The 16,891-nt window shown below is 26.6% G+C and overlaps 1 protein-coding gene across 3 annotated transcripts in view; it reads left to right on the top strand.

The window, feature by feature from the left end:
- LOC129987934 (circadian locomoter output cycles protein kaput-like) overlaps window positions 1-16,670 on the top strand; it is a 38,407-nt gene extending 21,737 nt beyond the window's left edge. For 2 of the 3 annotated variants that reach the window (XM_056095940.1, XM_056095939.1), the window contains exons 6-13: window positions 2,549-2,651; window positions 2,866-3,000; window positions 3,346-3,484; window positions 4,611-4,717; window positions 5,442-5,592; window positions 6,309-7,675; window positions 9,308-9,392; window positions 12,826-16,670. In XM_056095940.1, the coding sequence (XP_055951915.1) occupies window positions 2,549-2,651; window positions 2,866-3,000; window positions 3,346-3,484; window positions 4,611-4,717; window positions 5,442-5,592; window positions 6,309-7,675; window positions 9,308-9,392; window positions 12,826-12,829 (2,091 nt within the window). In that variant the 3' untranslated portion in view covers window positions 12,830-16,670. Of the gene's footprint in view, window positions 1-2,548; window positions 2,652-2,865; window positions 3,001-3,345; window positions 3,485-4,610; window positions 4,718-5,441; window positions 5,593-6,308; window positions 7,676-9,307; window positions 9,393-10,911; window positions 12,451-12,825 lie in introns of those variants that run through there. The other variant, XM_056095941.1, reaches the window with a different exon arrangement.
- Window positions 16,671-16,891: the final 221 nt, after the last annotated feature.

Raw genomic sequence — 16,891 nt, 5'->3', positions numbered from 1 at the left:
CATTAACGGAACTAACAAAGAAAAGAAGCCCTGATGTGTTGCCGTGGTGTGAAATGCATAGTGTTGCTTTTGAAAAATTAAAATCAGCATTGTTACACGCTCCTACTCTACACACCCCGAATATGAGCAAACCCTTTGTGATTCATTGTGATGCCTCGTCAATCGGGATTGGCTCGTGTTTATCACAGACTGTTGATGGAAAAATGTGGCCTATCGCTTATGCAAGTCAAAAATTAAACAAAAGTCAACAATCTTGGTCGAAATCGAACGGGAAGCATTTGCTATAGTTTGGAGCTTGAAAAAGTTTGAAACCCTTGTGTTTGGATCCGAGATCCACATTTTTACCGATCATAACCCCCTTCCTTATCTGACCAAGTGCGCTCCTCAGTCATCTCGACTACAAAGGTGGGTATTTACCTTACAGAGATTCAACATAACATTAAAACATTGCCCTGGTTCTAAAATGCCGCATGCTGATGCCCTGTCACGTTTATTACCAAAATAGACTGAAAAACATTTTTTTAGTACTAATATCATTTTTCTGTTTTATATATCAATATGGGATTAATGACTATAAAATAATAATAATTTATGCTTGATATTTATGTATATTTGTTTTAATGTTTTTTTTATTATAATTTTTCTTAGTATGTTGAATAATTGGTATTCGTAAGTTTGGTTAAGAGTATAATGTGCAAAACGATTTGAAATAGGATTAGTTGCAGGAATATAATTTTTTTCTAGTGTTTGTTATAAATTTTCATTCAGCAGTTTTGGTTATATTTGAAATATTATTTGAGTAATGTTTATCAAGTGAAATCCTTTCTTAATTATGTATTAATGTTTACTAAATGATTATATTCATTATAAATTTGTGTTTATTAGTTGATAAGTGATTATATACATTATTAAGTATATATTAATGTATATTAACTGATAAGTGAGTTTCTTATTATCAAGATGGTATTTATATTCAATTGTGTATTTCTTATTTTACCTCATTGTTTTCTTAAATGTTTATTAGTTATTCATTCGAGTTAACTTTGCATTTGTGTTTATTTTTATTTGGATAATTTGATGTTATTAGATACGTTTTAAAATCCAATTCATAATTTTAATTCAGAGGTATGTTTATGTTTTCATATAAACATTACTCTTACGTTGGAGGTGTAGTGATTGGATTTTGAAGTGTTGGGAAATAAACGTTCATAGATGGCGCTAGACCACTAGCGCGAGTGTAATTAAAAGAGTGATGTCATTCGAGTGTTTGCTCTTGGAGGAGGAGGAGTTACTGAGCAGAGTAACTCGAACGAATCTGAAATAAATCTGTTAAGTTTTCTATTTTCCTATTTTTTGAAAGCACTCACGAACCAGCCACGACAATAATCCCCTTAAATATTTGAACCAAACTCACCTAAAAGTCCAAAGGTAACCCGTTAGGCGCTGACTTTACAAAGGTGGAATCACTCTAATACACATAGATCAGGTGTAAAGCATCGAGGTACTTACACCCTATTATGTTTAGAATGATTTATCACTTGTACCTAAGTATGTCTGCACCTAACCTAAAGTATGTCTGCATTTTTGATATTTGCATATGCCTGTTACCAGTATATATGTTATATTAGTTTTTATCTTTTTGAATTTATTTGTTTTTGATTTTGTAAGGTATGTTATAGTGTTTTTGTATACAAGTATATTGTTAATGAATGTAATAAAATCAGCAACTGTGGGCGAAGTTTATGCTTAGGTGGGGCATGTAAGGCACGCCAGTTTTGGCAGCCCTGTTTTCCTAATGGAGAATCAGGGGAGGGAGATCGGTCTAAAACTGAAGAGGAAAATGGTGCTCTTTTGATGGTGAAGTTTGTGTTTCTTTTTGTATTTTTATGTTTTACTTTTGTGCTGTGTCCCGTATCAATATATGAATAAAAATTTGAGACTAAATTTCGGAGTGATCACTGTCTCTACTGCTCACATTAAAGAAATCCCATGCAAAAAGGGGTTTTACATATCATATAATTAAAAAAAAAAATCACAATTTGGAAGATACTGCTAATACTGAGAAACAAATCATATTGAATGTCAGAGAGGATACTGAGTTCCATTTTATGTAATCCATTGGTAAACTAGAAATATTAAATTGAATTTTAAGTTCAAAAAGAGCTAAAAAAATCAAAAAGTGCAAAATTTTGGTTTATGTCTTATGAAAAACTATTGACCAAAACAGAAAGCAATCCATTGCTTATTCAAGTGGAACAATGATGAAAATATTCAGTGTTCCAAGATCATAAAAGACATTTATTACTTTTCTTTACTGTCAGTGTGGAAAAAACAAGAACCTACATTGATTTGGTTGTTAAAGTGAAACTTGAATATGAGTGATTAGAAGATAAATGTTTTTCGAACATAGATAAATTGAAATTATTATACAGATACATGTGTATATATTTATTTCTCTCTCCGTCTCTCTCTCTCTCTCTAGATATACATATATATATATATTGTGTTAGAAATTAAAATGATTTTTTTTTTATTCTCCTTTTTACAGATTGATATGATTGGTCATTCTCTTTATATGTTTGTTCATGAAAAAGATGTGGATGATATAAAGCAGAAAATGAAAGGCATGCTTGCCGAATGCTTGGAAAAGGGTAATTGTTTATAAATTACTGTTTTAGTTTTGGTCTGCATATTAATATTATTTTCTTTCTTCATGCTAAAGGTTTTGAGTTTTAAAAAAGAAGATTAATAATTCAATATCAATTTTATCTTTGCATATTGAATAGTTTTTAATTATACAAGCAGTTTGTGAAAAAAGAATATTTTAGTTTTTCCTGTTATGAGAATTTTTGTGCTTCAATCTAGGATCCAGTCGTCAGTCATTTGAATGTCTCATGAGAGAAAAGACCCAACCTCGCTCTGAAATTAGCACCTACCAACATGTTCATTTTGTTGGTGGTATGACTGCAGCAGATGACCCAAATGAAAAACCTAAAAGTGGTATGTCTAAATATTTATGATTATAATTATATAATACATTTACCCTTCTCTTTATTAAAAAAAAATAATAATAAATATATTTAAAGTGAGGCACAAGTGCTGCATCATCATAAAATTGTTCCAAATTGATAATACAATTTAATGTACCTTTCCTGTATTTAAATTAATCAATATTCATGTGAATTATTTAAACAAGTTAAATTTTTCATATATCAGCTAGATCCCCCTCTCTAATAAAAAGTTGCTTTAACATTTTTTTTTTGTATTGTTAATTTATCATAGTACTCTATTTTCTGTTTCTCTATTTATGATTAGCAAATATTCATGTTTGTTTTTCAATTACAGTTATAACACATATGTTCAAGGCATTTGTTAAAATTGTCGATATTAGCCCCTACAATCAGCTTTCTCTGGAAGATGCTACAGCTGATGAATATGTGACTAGACATAGTCTTGATGGTACAATCATGTATGCTGATCATAGGTCTGTTTTTTATTTCTTTACATTAAAAAAAATAACTTCATTTAAAGATAAAATTCATTAATGAGAACACTTCAATTGAAAGTATTTCTTTCCTATAATTGCTGGTTGCATGTTAGTTTCTTCAACATTATTCAGTGGCTTTTCAGTACGCACATTTAAACAGGAATGATTTATGTATGTTTGAATTCTTCTAATTCTCAGTTGTAATATAATCAATTAATTGTGACTTAATAACAATAACAGATTATTTATTAAAATGATGTTAATATATGTACTTATATAATGTTGAAAAATTAATGGTTGTATTTGCTTTATAAATTGTATCAGTAATAACAATTCAGATACAGATTACATATAAAAATCACTAGATAATGAAATTGTTGTATACCCTTTTAAGACCTTAACTGAAAATGATAGTGCTTATAATTTAATTTTATGACTCATAGGAATTTGAAATTCATTTTCAAAAGCTTGTGCAGCAAAACTGACCTTTTCAAACTTTTCTTCACTATTGATTTATTATTTATAATTAAAAATAAACTTAATACATTTGTGGAGTAAATATCGTTATTTATATCTTTTTGCTAGTTTTTAACTAGAAGACAATATTTATCCTCCTATTAAAATTATTAAGCCCAGTAATTACTTATGTAAGTCATATTATTATATAAAATATGTTATACCTTTTGTCAATTCATAGATTTCATTCTTTTATAATCACACACACACACAAAACTGTTATTATCATCCACAGATAAATTATTAAAAAATATATTTGAGTGATTTTTTTTTTTGTGTGTGTGGGGGGGGGGGAGATACAGTTAAGCAAATAGATAATTTCAAATTTTTTATAGAATTTGAGAATTATTTTTCTATACTTATTATTTTCTGACATTAATAATTTAAATTTCTTTATTCTAATATCTGAATGCAACAGCTTTAATAACATAATGTTCTCAAAATATAACTTTTACCTGCTTAATTTATTTTAAAATGCTGCTCTCATATTGGAATGTTTTATTCTATAAGTGATTTATCATCTTTTGAAAAGTCATTTAAGATTGCAAAAATACACTTGTTCATAATCATATCTTTTACTTTAATTCTTTTTATTACTTTTTAACAGGTTGGCTACAATAACTGGTCATATGCCAAATGAAGTTATCGGCCTTTCTGCATATGAATACATTCATAAGGATGATATGGCAATTGCTTTATTTGCCCATCACCTTAGTAAGTCATAGGAGCACATTTTATTACTGTTTGTTTCTAAGTCCTAAGTTCTGTCATGATTTTCAAGATATTTAAATTTCTAAGATAATGAATTTTTTAACAGTTTAATACTTTAGACTTCATTCTGAAATTTTTCGATTCTCATCTGCTGATTTATTTGTAATATAAATATAAAAACAAAAATTAAAGTTTTAGAAGGTTTTAGTTGCCACACAGTTCAACAACAGTTTGACATGCAGTTTAACAACCATGCAATTGAAATAAGTTACTTTTTTGGATGTGTAATGATCGTGCTAATTGGTTCAAGGAACTGAATAAGTGAGAATATCAAAACTATAAAGAGGTCCAGAGCACTTATTTGTGAATATATAAAACCCTTTAAATGTATTTTTATTACTACTTAAACAATTAATATGACGTTTTATTTATTTATTTTAAAATTACTGTTTTACTATAAGAAAGAAAAATTACATTGTTTTGTATTTCAACATTTAGTTATTTGAAGTTATTACTGCACAATTTCAAACAATATATTACTTTGAAATTTTTATATTTATTACTTTTAGTGTTTAATTAATTTGTATATCATTGTGTCTTATTCCAATATTATATTAATTTGTATATAGTTGAAACTGTTATATATAAATTGTCATACATGATTGGTAAAAAAGATTTATGTATCTGTTACTGATAAAATTTTACTAAACAAAATATTCCCTTTTAGTGTTTTCTAGTGACAAAGGAACTGGAATAATTGTTTATAGATTGCACACCAGAGATAATCGTTATATTTATCTCAAAAGTGTTGGATGTCTACAGTATGACAGTGCAACTTCACAAGTTGATCATTTTGTTTGCATCAATCAACAGCTTGGGTAGGTATTTTTATTTACTATAATTCTTTTAAACTAAAAAGAAAAATTCTTGCATGTCAATCAAGAATGCATGATTCTGACATGTAAATTAATATTCTTTACAAAATTTTAGTATTTTTCCCCCTCTATTTTATGCTTTTCAACAGGAATTATTTTAAACAAATATATTATAAAGTCGAATATAACTGAACTCAATCACTTTCCTTTACATTTTACCTATTAGTAATAATTTATAAACATCAATATTGGCTGTCCATTTCAAAAATCCTAGGGTTTTTTTGTTTTTTTTGAGGGGGATGGGAAAGACAATAGGTTAGAGAAGTGAAGAATGGCAGAAGATTTCATTGCCTAATATAAAATAACAATTCAATCTCAGTTTTATGATTGATAATTGGGTATTGCAAGTTGGTTTTTTCATTATCATAAAACATAAATTATATTAATGGGGTCATAAGCATACTTTCTTATACTTATTTATCATTAATTTTTTCCTTTTTCTAATGCTAATAACTATATGATATATGCTCTTAAGGTGTGATAGAATTTTTTGTGTTAAATTTAGAAAATTTTATTCTTTAATATCTTATTTAAATTGTTTTTGAAGTGTATTTTAAGAAACATATTTGTTTAATATTATTATAAGCTCGTTTTATCTCGTTTATAATCATATGATTTTTTAAAATTATTTTTTAAATTTCCATTTCCATTTCCTTTAGTGATTCTGATGGAGATTTGCAATTGAAGTATTTTTTTGATCGTTACATCCCTCAAGTAAAAGGTAGCTCAACCACAATGCTATTGGAATCTGTCAAAGCTCTTCAATTATCCAGCTCGAAATCATCTCCTGTTAATCATAAAGCCAATGGTGCTGTGGCATCTAAAAATTTGGAACATTCAAGTTCAAGTCCTCTAAGTTCTGATTCAACTATAATCAGTTTGAGCTCTGATAGTTTGAAATCAAGTGAGGAGCGCAATCCAGAGGGCCTAATGGAACACTGCAATGATTCTGATCAGATAGCAATTCAGGAGACTAGTAGCAGTGAGCCAGGGTCTCCTGAATTTGTTCATCATAATGGTTCTGTAAGTCCTTCTACTTCTGTTCACTCTTCGGATCAATTTGAAAATAAAGAAAAGGGTCTAGCAACCATTTCAACAATTAATGATTCTGAATGTTTCATTATAAGTGTCAATGGTTCAAGTTCAGAACTAGTTAATGGTTTTTTCGCTTCAAACATAAATTCGCCTTTAAATGTTAATCAAAACCATTCTGTAAATATACCCAACAAAATTACATCACTTTCTTTGCAAATTCCCAGAAATTCTTACAGCCTTACTGAAGGACCAAATAATCATGTTCACAATAATCTGATGGTACCTGACCTATTTAATTCTCATGAAACTGCACGTTCTTCTGAAGCAAATAATGATACCATTTTACGAGAAGACACACAGTATGAGTATATAGGAGCGCTTAGTGACGTTGACCAAAATAAAAGTGAAGATAAATACTCATCATCGGAATCATCCAATAAGTCTCCTCCTGAGGAGTATAAAAATCTTGCAGAACCTGATGAAAAAATGGATCAAGAAATGAACCTGTATGACCATCAAATGAATGGTACATTATTATTGAACCAAAATGGAATTTCTTCAGAAGATTTGAGCTCACCGATGGCAGAACAATCTGACAACCATGATGAAGATATTGATGTATTTCATGAAGATACTGCCAAATCATCTACAAAGCATTCCTCTTTCATCAGAAACACTAATGGTATGGATAGTCGTCATTCAAATTTAACTGTTGTCAACTCATGCGATTCTGTTTTAAGAAACTCCAAATGGTCTGTAGACAGTTTCAGTGTATTTCAATCAACAGTTGAAGAAAACTCAACTTTATCAATGAACTATTGTGATGTTATGCCATCAACTGAGGATGAAGTCAATGTTGACCTGAAGGATAATATATCACTTCTAGATGATCTTTCTTCATTGCTCAGTGCAACACTGCCACATAGTGATAGTAATTCGTTAATCTCTGCCAATGGTTGGAATGATATATTCAATCCAACAGAATACTCAAGTAAATTTCCTGTTTTTATTTGAAGAAAAATATTTTGCATGATTTATAATATGTGTAGGAATGGCATACTATCTGTCAATTGCAACATGCATGAAGGGGGTAAAAAAACGCACACACACATCTCTAAATGCTCTACAAGGACTACTGAATCTAGAGCTACCAGATTCATATTATTTTTCAAAATTTTTTTGTTAGGTATTTAATTAAAAATTAATTGCAATTTGACATTTTTTAAAATAATTTGATAATCATTTTAAAGTATTTTTGCACCAGTTTAAAAAAAAAAAAAGGAACTTTTATGTTAGGTGCATTAATGCCAATTCTATTTCCTTGAGACTTTTTCTTTATTTATAATAAATTTTTAGATATTTTTACATATATTTTGCAACAGTGTTTCTCATTGTTTTATTAATTACATTTATATTTATGCATGCTATGATAATATTAAATTCATATTTCTGTGTACATTATTGTTTCTGAATTCAAAAGATTTTAAGAGTAAATTTTAAAAAGAAATTAAAGAAAGACAATTTGCACCTAACATATTGAGCATAGCATTGCCATATTATGATGTTTCGGACTTAAGATTTGAATTGCCTGAAAAAATTAGGGGGAAAAAGTTTAGAAATTGGCACATTTTATTTGGTTTTATAAAAAGTGGTTATTCACCTTTTTAATGCCAATTTTTTTTAAAGATAAGATTGATTGTTTTTTAGCAGTAGACAGTGACTTAAAAAAAAAAAATTCTAGGCTCTATTGTTATTATATCTATTAATAAAACATGAGACCAGAAAATTATGTATTTCCTTAAATCACTTAAATAATATGAGTTATTTTAATTTGAAATGCAGAGTAGAGAGGAAAGTGAAAGACAGATATTATCTATTCTTTATGAATGATATTACAAAGAACTTAAAGTTAGTGTTTTGTAGTAGTAAGTTTTGTAGAACTTAAAGTTAGTTGCTTTATGTATTTTAATTTTTCAATCGGAAATTCGGAAAAATTGTATATTTTATTTTGTGAACTTTTTTTATTCATTTGCATAAGAAATAAGGAAGAAAAAAAGTTCTGTTCTTTTTCAGAATCAAATGGTATATAAAGGGGATGGATGAATAAAGTTTCCAGAAAGAAATTTCTCATGTGAATATAATCAACATTTGAAATAGAATTTTAATTTGTTATCAAAAGCCAAGAAAAAAATTACTTGTTAATTCTTGCTTAAAATTACATACCAGATAATAACTTCAGACGATATCAAAAAGCATTCAACATCTAATATTGTTTGCATGTCCTAGTTATGGATATATAGAATTAAAAAAAAAAATAGTTTCTGTAAGCTTTCTAGTCGAGTTTCTAGTTTAATTCTAGTCGAACTTCATTCTTTTTTAATAATTTTTAATTGCATATTTAGTCAATACTTTTTATTATGAATCATATTTTTTAATATCAAATTCTATACAAATTTAAATCATTAGTTAAGGAATATCTTATATCTTTATTAAGAAAAAAACTTTACTTTTTTTTAATATTTAGCTGCAGTTGAACGATTCTTTGCATGACTTTTACACCCTGTTTAATAAATGGTTCATACTTTCTTGTGTTTTTTCTGAATATAAATATATTTATTTTTAGGTCCATTCAGTAGTGAAGCAATATTTCAAAAAGATGAAGAACAATTGTTAGTTAATAGTTCTAAAGTTAAATCATATGATCTTTGGTAAGTAGAATATTTAAAGAAAAATCTTTCAGTTTTATTTTTTCAGTGTTATTACTTAGTATTTTGGATTAGAATGTAATCTGAAACAATAACTTTACCTCGTTTCCTTTGAGTTTATTTTTTCTGGAGATATACACACACACACACAAAAAGTTTATATGCTATTGGTTTGCTAATATGTATGAAGTAAATATTTGAAGTGTATACCTATATGTTCATATCTTCCATGAAGGATGCTAAATATATCTTTCAATAAAAGCTATTGTAAACCAGCATACTGTTTATGAATAAAAAGATGCTTGGAACACTTGACCAAACAATCAAGTAATATCATCACAACTAATTTACAATTTTTAAGAATTTTGTCAATGACTTGGCGTATACAGAAAGACTACTCAAGTAGTATAAATGTAGAGTAAGCATCATCTTTTTGTGTAAAAGTTACTTTTGAAACTTTGAAAGAGGTGGCTGAATGCCATTCTGTTCTGTTTTATGACAAAAAAAAAAAAAAAAAAAAAAAAAAAACTATAGAATTCAACAAAAAGGAGATAAATTTCTTATTTAGATTACAGTTTTTGTTAAATCTCAGTTGAATACTTCTTGATTATTTCATAAGAGTAGACATATATTGATGGAAGAGGGGAACATTGTTGTTATGAAATTATTGATATAAGTGAAATAAGTAATGCTAAAAAATTTTTCTACCTTATATCATTTGCATTTATATATGTCTGCCCCATTATTAGAGCTGTTAGGCTCCTTGCCAATTTGGATAAATAAAGATGTATTTCAATTTTTGAAGGCAAACATGACAAGAACAATAGACGATTATATAATTTGCAGTTTCAAGACAAAAATGAAAATGCTTTAATAGCACAGAAATCATAAATCTATTATACAAAATAAGAAATAGGAATGAGAGATAAGTAGAATAATTTTTGATCAACAAATTTACATGCCATTTCCATTAAAAATGATTGACATTAAGTTGCATTCGTATAAAGAAAATTGTTCTCTTCATACATGACATACAGTAAAAATCTGATGTCTGTTTTTGACGAATAATTTGTAAGGTTGTTTTATTGTTGCTTATTAAAGTTGTTTAACCACTAGTTTATTTTATAATGCATGATGTGAAAAGTGAAGAAATTATTAGCTTCCTATTACAGATTTCTTAAGTTCTCATAAAAATTAAGAAATTCTGAAGAAATTGTCTAATTATTGCATCTCCTTTGTGTTATTTGATGTGAATAAAAATACTACCTTCTTTATTCCATACCTAATATATAAAATGTGCTGTAATATAACATTATTATGTTTAGGAGAAAAATTTAATTTCGCTATTTTGCACATTTCATTATTTTTTTATTGTATTATTTATTTTATATATTGTTGGAAAAAAAATTGAATGGCAAAAGAGATGACTTAGTAGAAGATTGATATATATATATATATATTGTTGTCCATTATTTTTTAGCTCAGGAGATTGATAATTTTTTTTAACACTTTGTTATTACAGATGGTGGAATGGTGTCATATATCTAATAGAATGTTCTATTTACTTTTATGACATCATTCTCTGTGGGGCCACTTTTGTATTTGTGAAAATAATTTCTTCTCTGTCAAGGTCCATTTTTTAGCCCATTAACTTTTTTTTTTAATTTTTAGGACGAATAAGTGATAAACATGCATAAAAAATTGTGTAACAGTGTAATTATATTCAAATTATATTTTGTTTAAAAGATATTTAATATTTTTGAAAAATTGTATCATTATAAAATGATTAATAAAATAATTTTATAGTGATTTTATTGATCATGATTGACAATAAAAGACTGAGTAAATAACAGATCATTACTATAACCTCTAAATTGCATATTTATGTATGGTATTTCATTATAATATAAAAACCCAATTAAAAATAAAATTCTTCAAATATGGCAAATCTGTTCCATTCAACATACATGCAACTTTCAATATTGACTGATATGTATAGAATGAAATTAAACTATGAGGTATACTGAATATATTATTGGCACCCAGTGATGTACATAAAATTGCTAATTCCTTTACAGCTAATGGATTAATAACAAAACTTTTTTATCATTGAGATCACATGCAAATATCGATAATCTCCTTCAACAAAGATACGAATAGGAAATTTTAAAATATCAGTACTCATTTTTTTTTTTTTTTTTTTTTTCCCAAACTCTTACTTCTGGATTGAAAGTTGTTCAGGAAAGTTTGATATTAACATTGTTAAATGCATTAGCTAGTTATCAATTCTGGTTTTGAATGTAAATAATCATTGATTATATATATTTTTTATATACTTGAAATGGAGGTGGAAACATATATCAATATTTTGCTACTTACATAATTTAATGTAATTGGAAGAAGACTATGAAATGTATAGTAGGGAAATGTGTTTTTATTTTTGTAATAGTAAGTTATTTTTGCTTATTATGGTTACTGATAAATTTAAAATTCTTTGCTGTGATTTAAAAAATATATAAAAAATATATAAATTCTTATGTATCTTTCTTATTGAGAAATTAGTAAATATAACTTTAATGAGTAATTATTGTTTTTTTTTTTTTTATTGAAGTAGACTCTAATATAATATGCTTTTTGGGAAGTTAATTTATATAATGCCATGGGGGAAAAAAAATCTATTTCCACACTGTCGAATAAAGTCTTGTATTACAAATAAAATAAATATTTATTATTTTTGATATTTTGTTTAGGAAGGCAATTCTGTTCATTTGTCTGTTGTTTATATATGAGCAATGAATTTGCCAACTTTAACAAAAAAAGGCAACATTTCTTAATATTTCATTAAAAATATATGCAATTGCAACTTTGAAATAGGTTTGAACTTCTTCAGATTTGTGAGATATTGTATTTCATATAAAATGATCTTGCTTTCCTGTTATGTATTTTTCTGCATTATGCTGTATTTTATTTTTAATCTTCTGAGCAGCAAAACTGTTTTTTGTTTTACATGTTCAGTTTTGAAGCATATTTTTGTAAATATAATCTATATTTACATAAATATTTTTTTAAACGTCTATGGATAAATTATTTTCAAGTTTCCAAAAATGTTGATAAATTCAAAAAAAAAAAATCATTTATGTTAAGCTCTTCACATTGTGATTTTACTTCTGAAACTTATAATTGAAATTTAATTATTTAAAGACACTCTAATTATATACATAAATTATGCATAATCCACAAATATTGTTCAGGGGATACTTAGCTGAACCTGTAGGACTGCATATTCTTGAAAAGGAAAATGTTATATTATTAGATCAAACACAAAACAATTAAATGATTAAAAGCTTTGTAAAAAGTTCAAATTGGTTGCTCAGAGGATAAGAACATGATATTAAGAACAAATGGCAGTTGATTATTAAATTTATTTTATTTTTAGGTGATGCTGGAGGGAAGCATTTTATTTCAAATGAGATTACTTTCAGAAATTCCAAAGACATATATGTACATATTTAAGTGTATGATGCATGATTGTATGAATGTGTGAAGTTTGTTAAAACGCCTTTGTAAAACCCTGTGACATAATTGTTAGTCATTTTAAATGCATATGGTATGCTTTGAAAGCATGTAATTGTAGAACCGGTGTATTATATTGTTTTTTAATTGTTTTGAAAACCTGTTACAAAGTTTATCTAAGAGTTCTATACATCCATAACCATTCAGATTTTATCACATTAATCATAAGGGCTCTTACTGTTACTTAAATACCTATATTAAAGGAAACTTTTTCCATGAAAAGTTATCTTTATAAGTGTTAATGCTTTGTGAAAGCATTTGGACTTTTTCTTCTTATACATTGTTGTATATTGTAAAAGTTATATTTGTTGTAAATCATTTACGTCTGTGATGGCAGTATTTTACACCGTATAATTTCAGTACAAAGTTTTGCTTCATTTATTTTTGGTTTAAAAAAATGAATTCTATATATTTTTTCTCTTGCTTCTAAACTTTTTTTTTTTTTTTTTTTTGTTAAATTAAACTTTTTTTTTTTTATGAATAATTTTTTTATTGCACAGTATTTTTTCAATTCGTCCTGTGAAAATATTGTCATAACAGTCTGGAAAAACAGAAAAATGTCTTGTTATAAAACTTTGAATATTTCTTTTTCAACATTTATTAAAATTTCTATTTTTATGCGTAAACATGCTGCACACTTCCATAGTTTGATGTTGTTAATGTAGAACCTTTCTGTATTTTGGGACTTCATTCAACTGAAGTCTATTTCTTGTTTTATATGCGTTAATGTTTTTAAATTTAGTTGTTATTTGTTGAAAATTTACCTATGTATAGAAAATTTAAAAGACGGATTAAGTCGAGAATAATTGTCTCAAGATAATGTGTTGATATTGGCTTATAATAACATTCATTTTATTTCTTTGTATTTTGTTAAGCTAGACTTTTTTTAAAAAAAAAATAGTGGAAGACTTAATTTCTGATATTGTGATGTAAATTTCAAAATATTGTAGAAAAGAAATTGCCTTTTTTTACTTTGACAATTGAAACAAAATTAAGAAAATTGAATTTTTATTTCTTTATCTTGTGAAGCAGTTCTCATATGTCGAATTCTGTGTATTGTAAATAAATATTTCACAATGAATCAAAATGCAACTCAACTATATAATATTTTGTTGAAAGAAATATTTTTCATTCCTGACATTCAGCTGCATTGGTACAAATATATTATGCAAGTTACATGTTTCGTGAAACATAGCATGTTTTGTGAATTTAACAGAGCAGAAATGTTTATTTTTTGTAGCTGTTACACTTTGCCTCTTAACTACTGGTTCAAGAATATGCAGCCTCTTCCTGAGATTGTTGTTACATTGAAATGTTTATATGTGAAGCATGTGATACTTTCTGTTAAATATATCAGAAATAATGCATGTTTAAAGAGAAGGAGTCTATTTATAATTTTAGATGAGAAGGGTATTCTGCATGTTCTTTCATAAACTTTAGATGTAACTATAATATTAGATAATTGAAATCTTAAGTATTAATCCATATTTCAAACCTTTTATGTCCCACAGTTCTAGAGAAAGTTATGAATTTTGTAAATTTTATTTTTAACATGTTATATCCACATTTGCTGTTGATTTCATTTTGAGATAGCCATTTTTTTAATTAAAATAATTATTCTCTGTAACCCCTCCTTTTTTTATTTTACTATACCATTTTTTAGAAAGATTGCTGTAGAATAAGAAACTTAACTGTTCTTAAGTTAAAGTTGTTTGTGCTATTTTGTTCATAGTGTTGTACAAAAACAAAGTGCAAAGCAAGAGTGCTGAGAATCTGTTTATGGAAAAACAAGTGCAATTTTTAAGGTAAATATTAGATGTATTAAAGGTGACTATAAAATTATTATATTTAGCTTTTATATAAAGCAACTTTGTGCTTTGAAAAATAAATAAAACAATAAATATTTCATTAATTTTCTTTTTAGCATTGTGCTTTATGTTTTTTTCCTCTAAGTTTTCTAATTTAGTTCCTTTATTCAGCATTGAAGCTATGTGATTTTATTTTGTTGCGCCAAGTTAACTGTACTGCATGTATAAAGAAGTGTTTGCATGTTACCTCAGCAATTAATTTAACAATGGAGTCAGTTTCCACAGCAAAACTAATGCACCTATCATCTAACTATTGGTATTTGTATTATGCGGGTTATTGCTACAAGCAGCAAATAAAAGAAGCCAAGAGTTTTTAAAATTAAAATGTGTTATACATTTGATATTTATCACCTGAACTTGGATTGACTCCATTATTGAATGCAAATGTTTATCAATTAAAATTCTTTGTAATCAAAACTGAAAAATGCAGCATTTTTCAGCATTTTTTTCATGTTTTATACTTTTTAAATTTTGATATGAATTTCTTCTAATATAAAGCATCAGATAGCCATACAAAAATCTTCAGATCAGATTTATATAGAACTAAACTAAGATTTTCGTAGTAGTTTTAAGAATTCTGATTTTGGAATGCTTGTGGTTTTTAGCATAAATGAAGATAAAACAAAGATTCAGATACAAATTTTATTACAGTAGTATTTTTATAAATGTATTTTAATAAAGGCTGATTTTTCCTTAAAACAAAATTTTTAACCAGAAGCAAATTTTTGTACTGAGTACCGATAATTTTATAACATATACATGCGCACATTATTAGCCATCAAACTCATTTAGTTAACTGGCCAACATTATATAGAATATTTTTAAATTTTGGTGTTTGTTTTGAAATAGTTTTTTATCTTATGGATATCAGTTGTTTTGTTTTGAGTTCTATGGGGAAAAAATCAGACTCTTAGCTCTTGAATTTAATGCCATAAAAGGTAAGATTTTTACTTTTAGATATTATAAGAATGTTCTAAATCTGCACTAGAATATCATTGTTCTGGACTAATTGTAACTTGTGTGTTGAATTACATGCCACTTGATATTTTGGAATATAATATTCCATTATAACATTGTGGGGAGAAGGAGAAAGGTCAACTGTGACTGAGTTCAAGTAAAAAAGTAATAACTTCTGATTGCTTTAGTTTTTGTTGCTCATAGTTGAAAATTGTGTTTTGTTAATTTTAATTTTGGTTGCATTATTTTTTGGTAACTTTAATCATAATAAAAATTTAAAATTCAGTAAAACAATATATAAATATAATGAAAAGTAATTTCCATTATATTTAATTTTTTTTAAAATTTCAGATCAATGAGGTTTTAGTGCAATTTAAACACAAAATGTTAATGTAAACTTTTAATGGTTGTAAGCCTGGTTGTGTTCCATTTCTTCCTACTTTATTTTTTAAATTGACTAAAACTCAAATTGCATGTTATATATTGAAAGAGAACTAAATATGCATGTATTTATTTTTAAATTAAAAGTGCTGTAACTATTTTTATTTTACTTGTGATGCTTGCCTACATCCAAAGAGGATAGCAAACCATGTTATATTTATTTTTACAATTTTATTTCTCTGTTGAATTTAAAGTTGAACTGAAAAATTTTATGAGAAGATATTCTAAAGTAAGCTGTAATTGAGCTTTGTATTTCATTTAATCTAACCGATAATTGAAATATAAAATATATGGCTTATATTATAAATTTATATATATATACCTGTAGAATAAATATCATATAAGTAGCAATAAATGCTATAAAATGTGCAAAAAGAAGAAATATTTTGTCAAATTTCAATTAAAGGGAATGTAATATATCTATATATATAAAAGAGCAAAAATAAAGAGTTTGTTAATATATATTGCTTTCTTTATTTTCAAACTATATATTTGACTTGATGAGTTCATTATATCCTGTTATTATATGACAATTTTTGTGTATATAGTTAACTATCTTAAAATTTGATTAATTTAATTTGAAATTTAGATCTAGTGGCATCCTGGCATAAGATTTTCTACCTTTAAATTTTATTCCTCTTCTTTGATCTATTTTAATATATT

Source organism: Argiope bruennichi, chromosome 10, assembly GCF_947563725.1.
Source record: "Argiope bruennichi chromosome 10, qqArgBrue1.1, whole genome shotgun sequence".
In the NCBI taxonomy this organism is placed as follows: domain Eukaryota; kingdom Metazoa; phylum Arthropoda; class Arachnida; order Araneae; family Araneidae; genus Argiope; species Argiope bruennichi.
The sequence above is the reverse complement of the archived record's forward strand: the minus strand, read 5'-3'. Positions and strand labels throughout refer to the sequence as shown.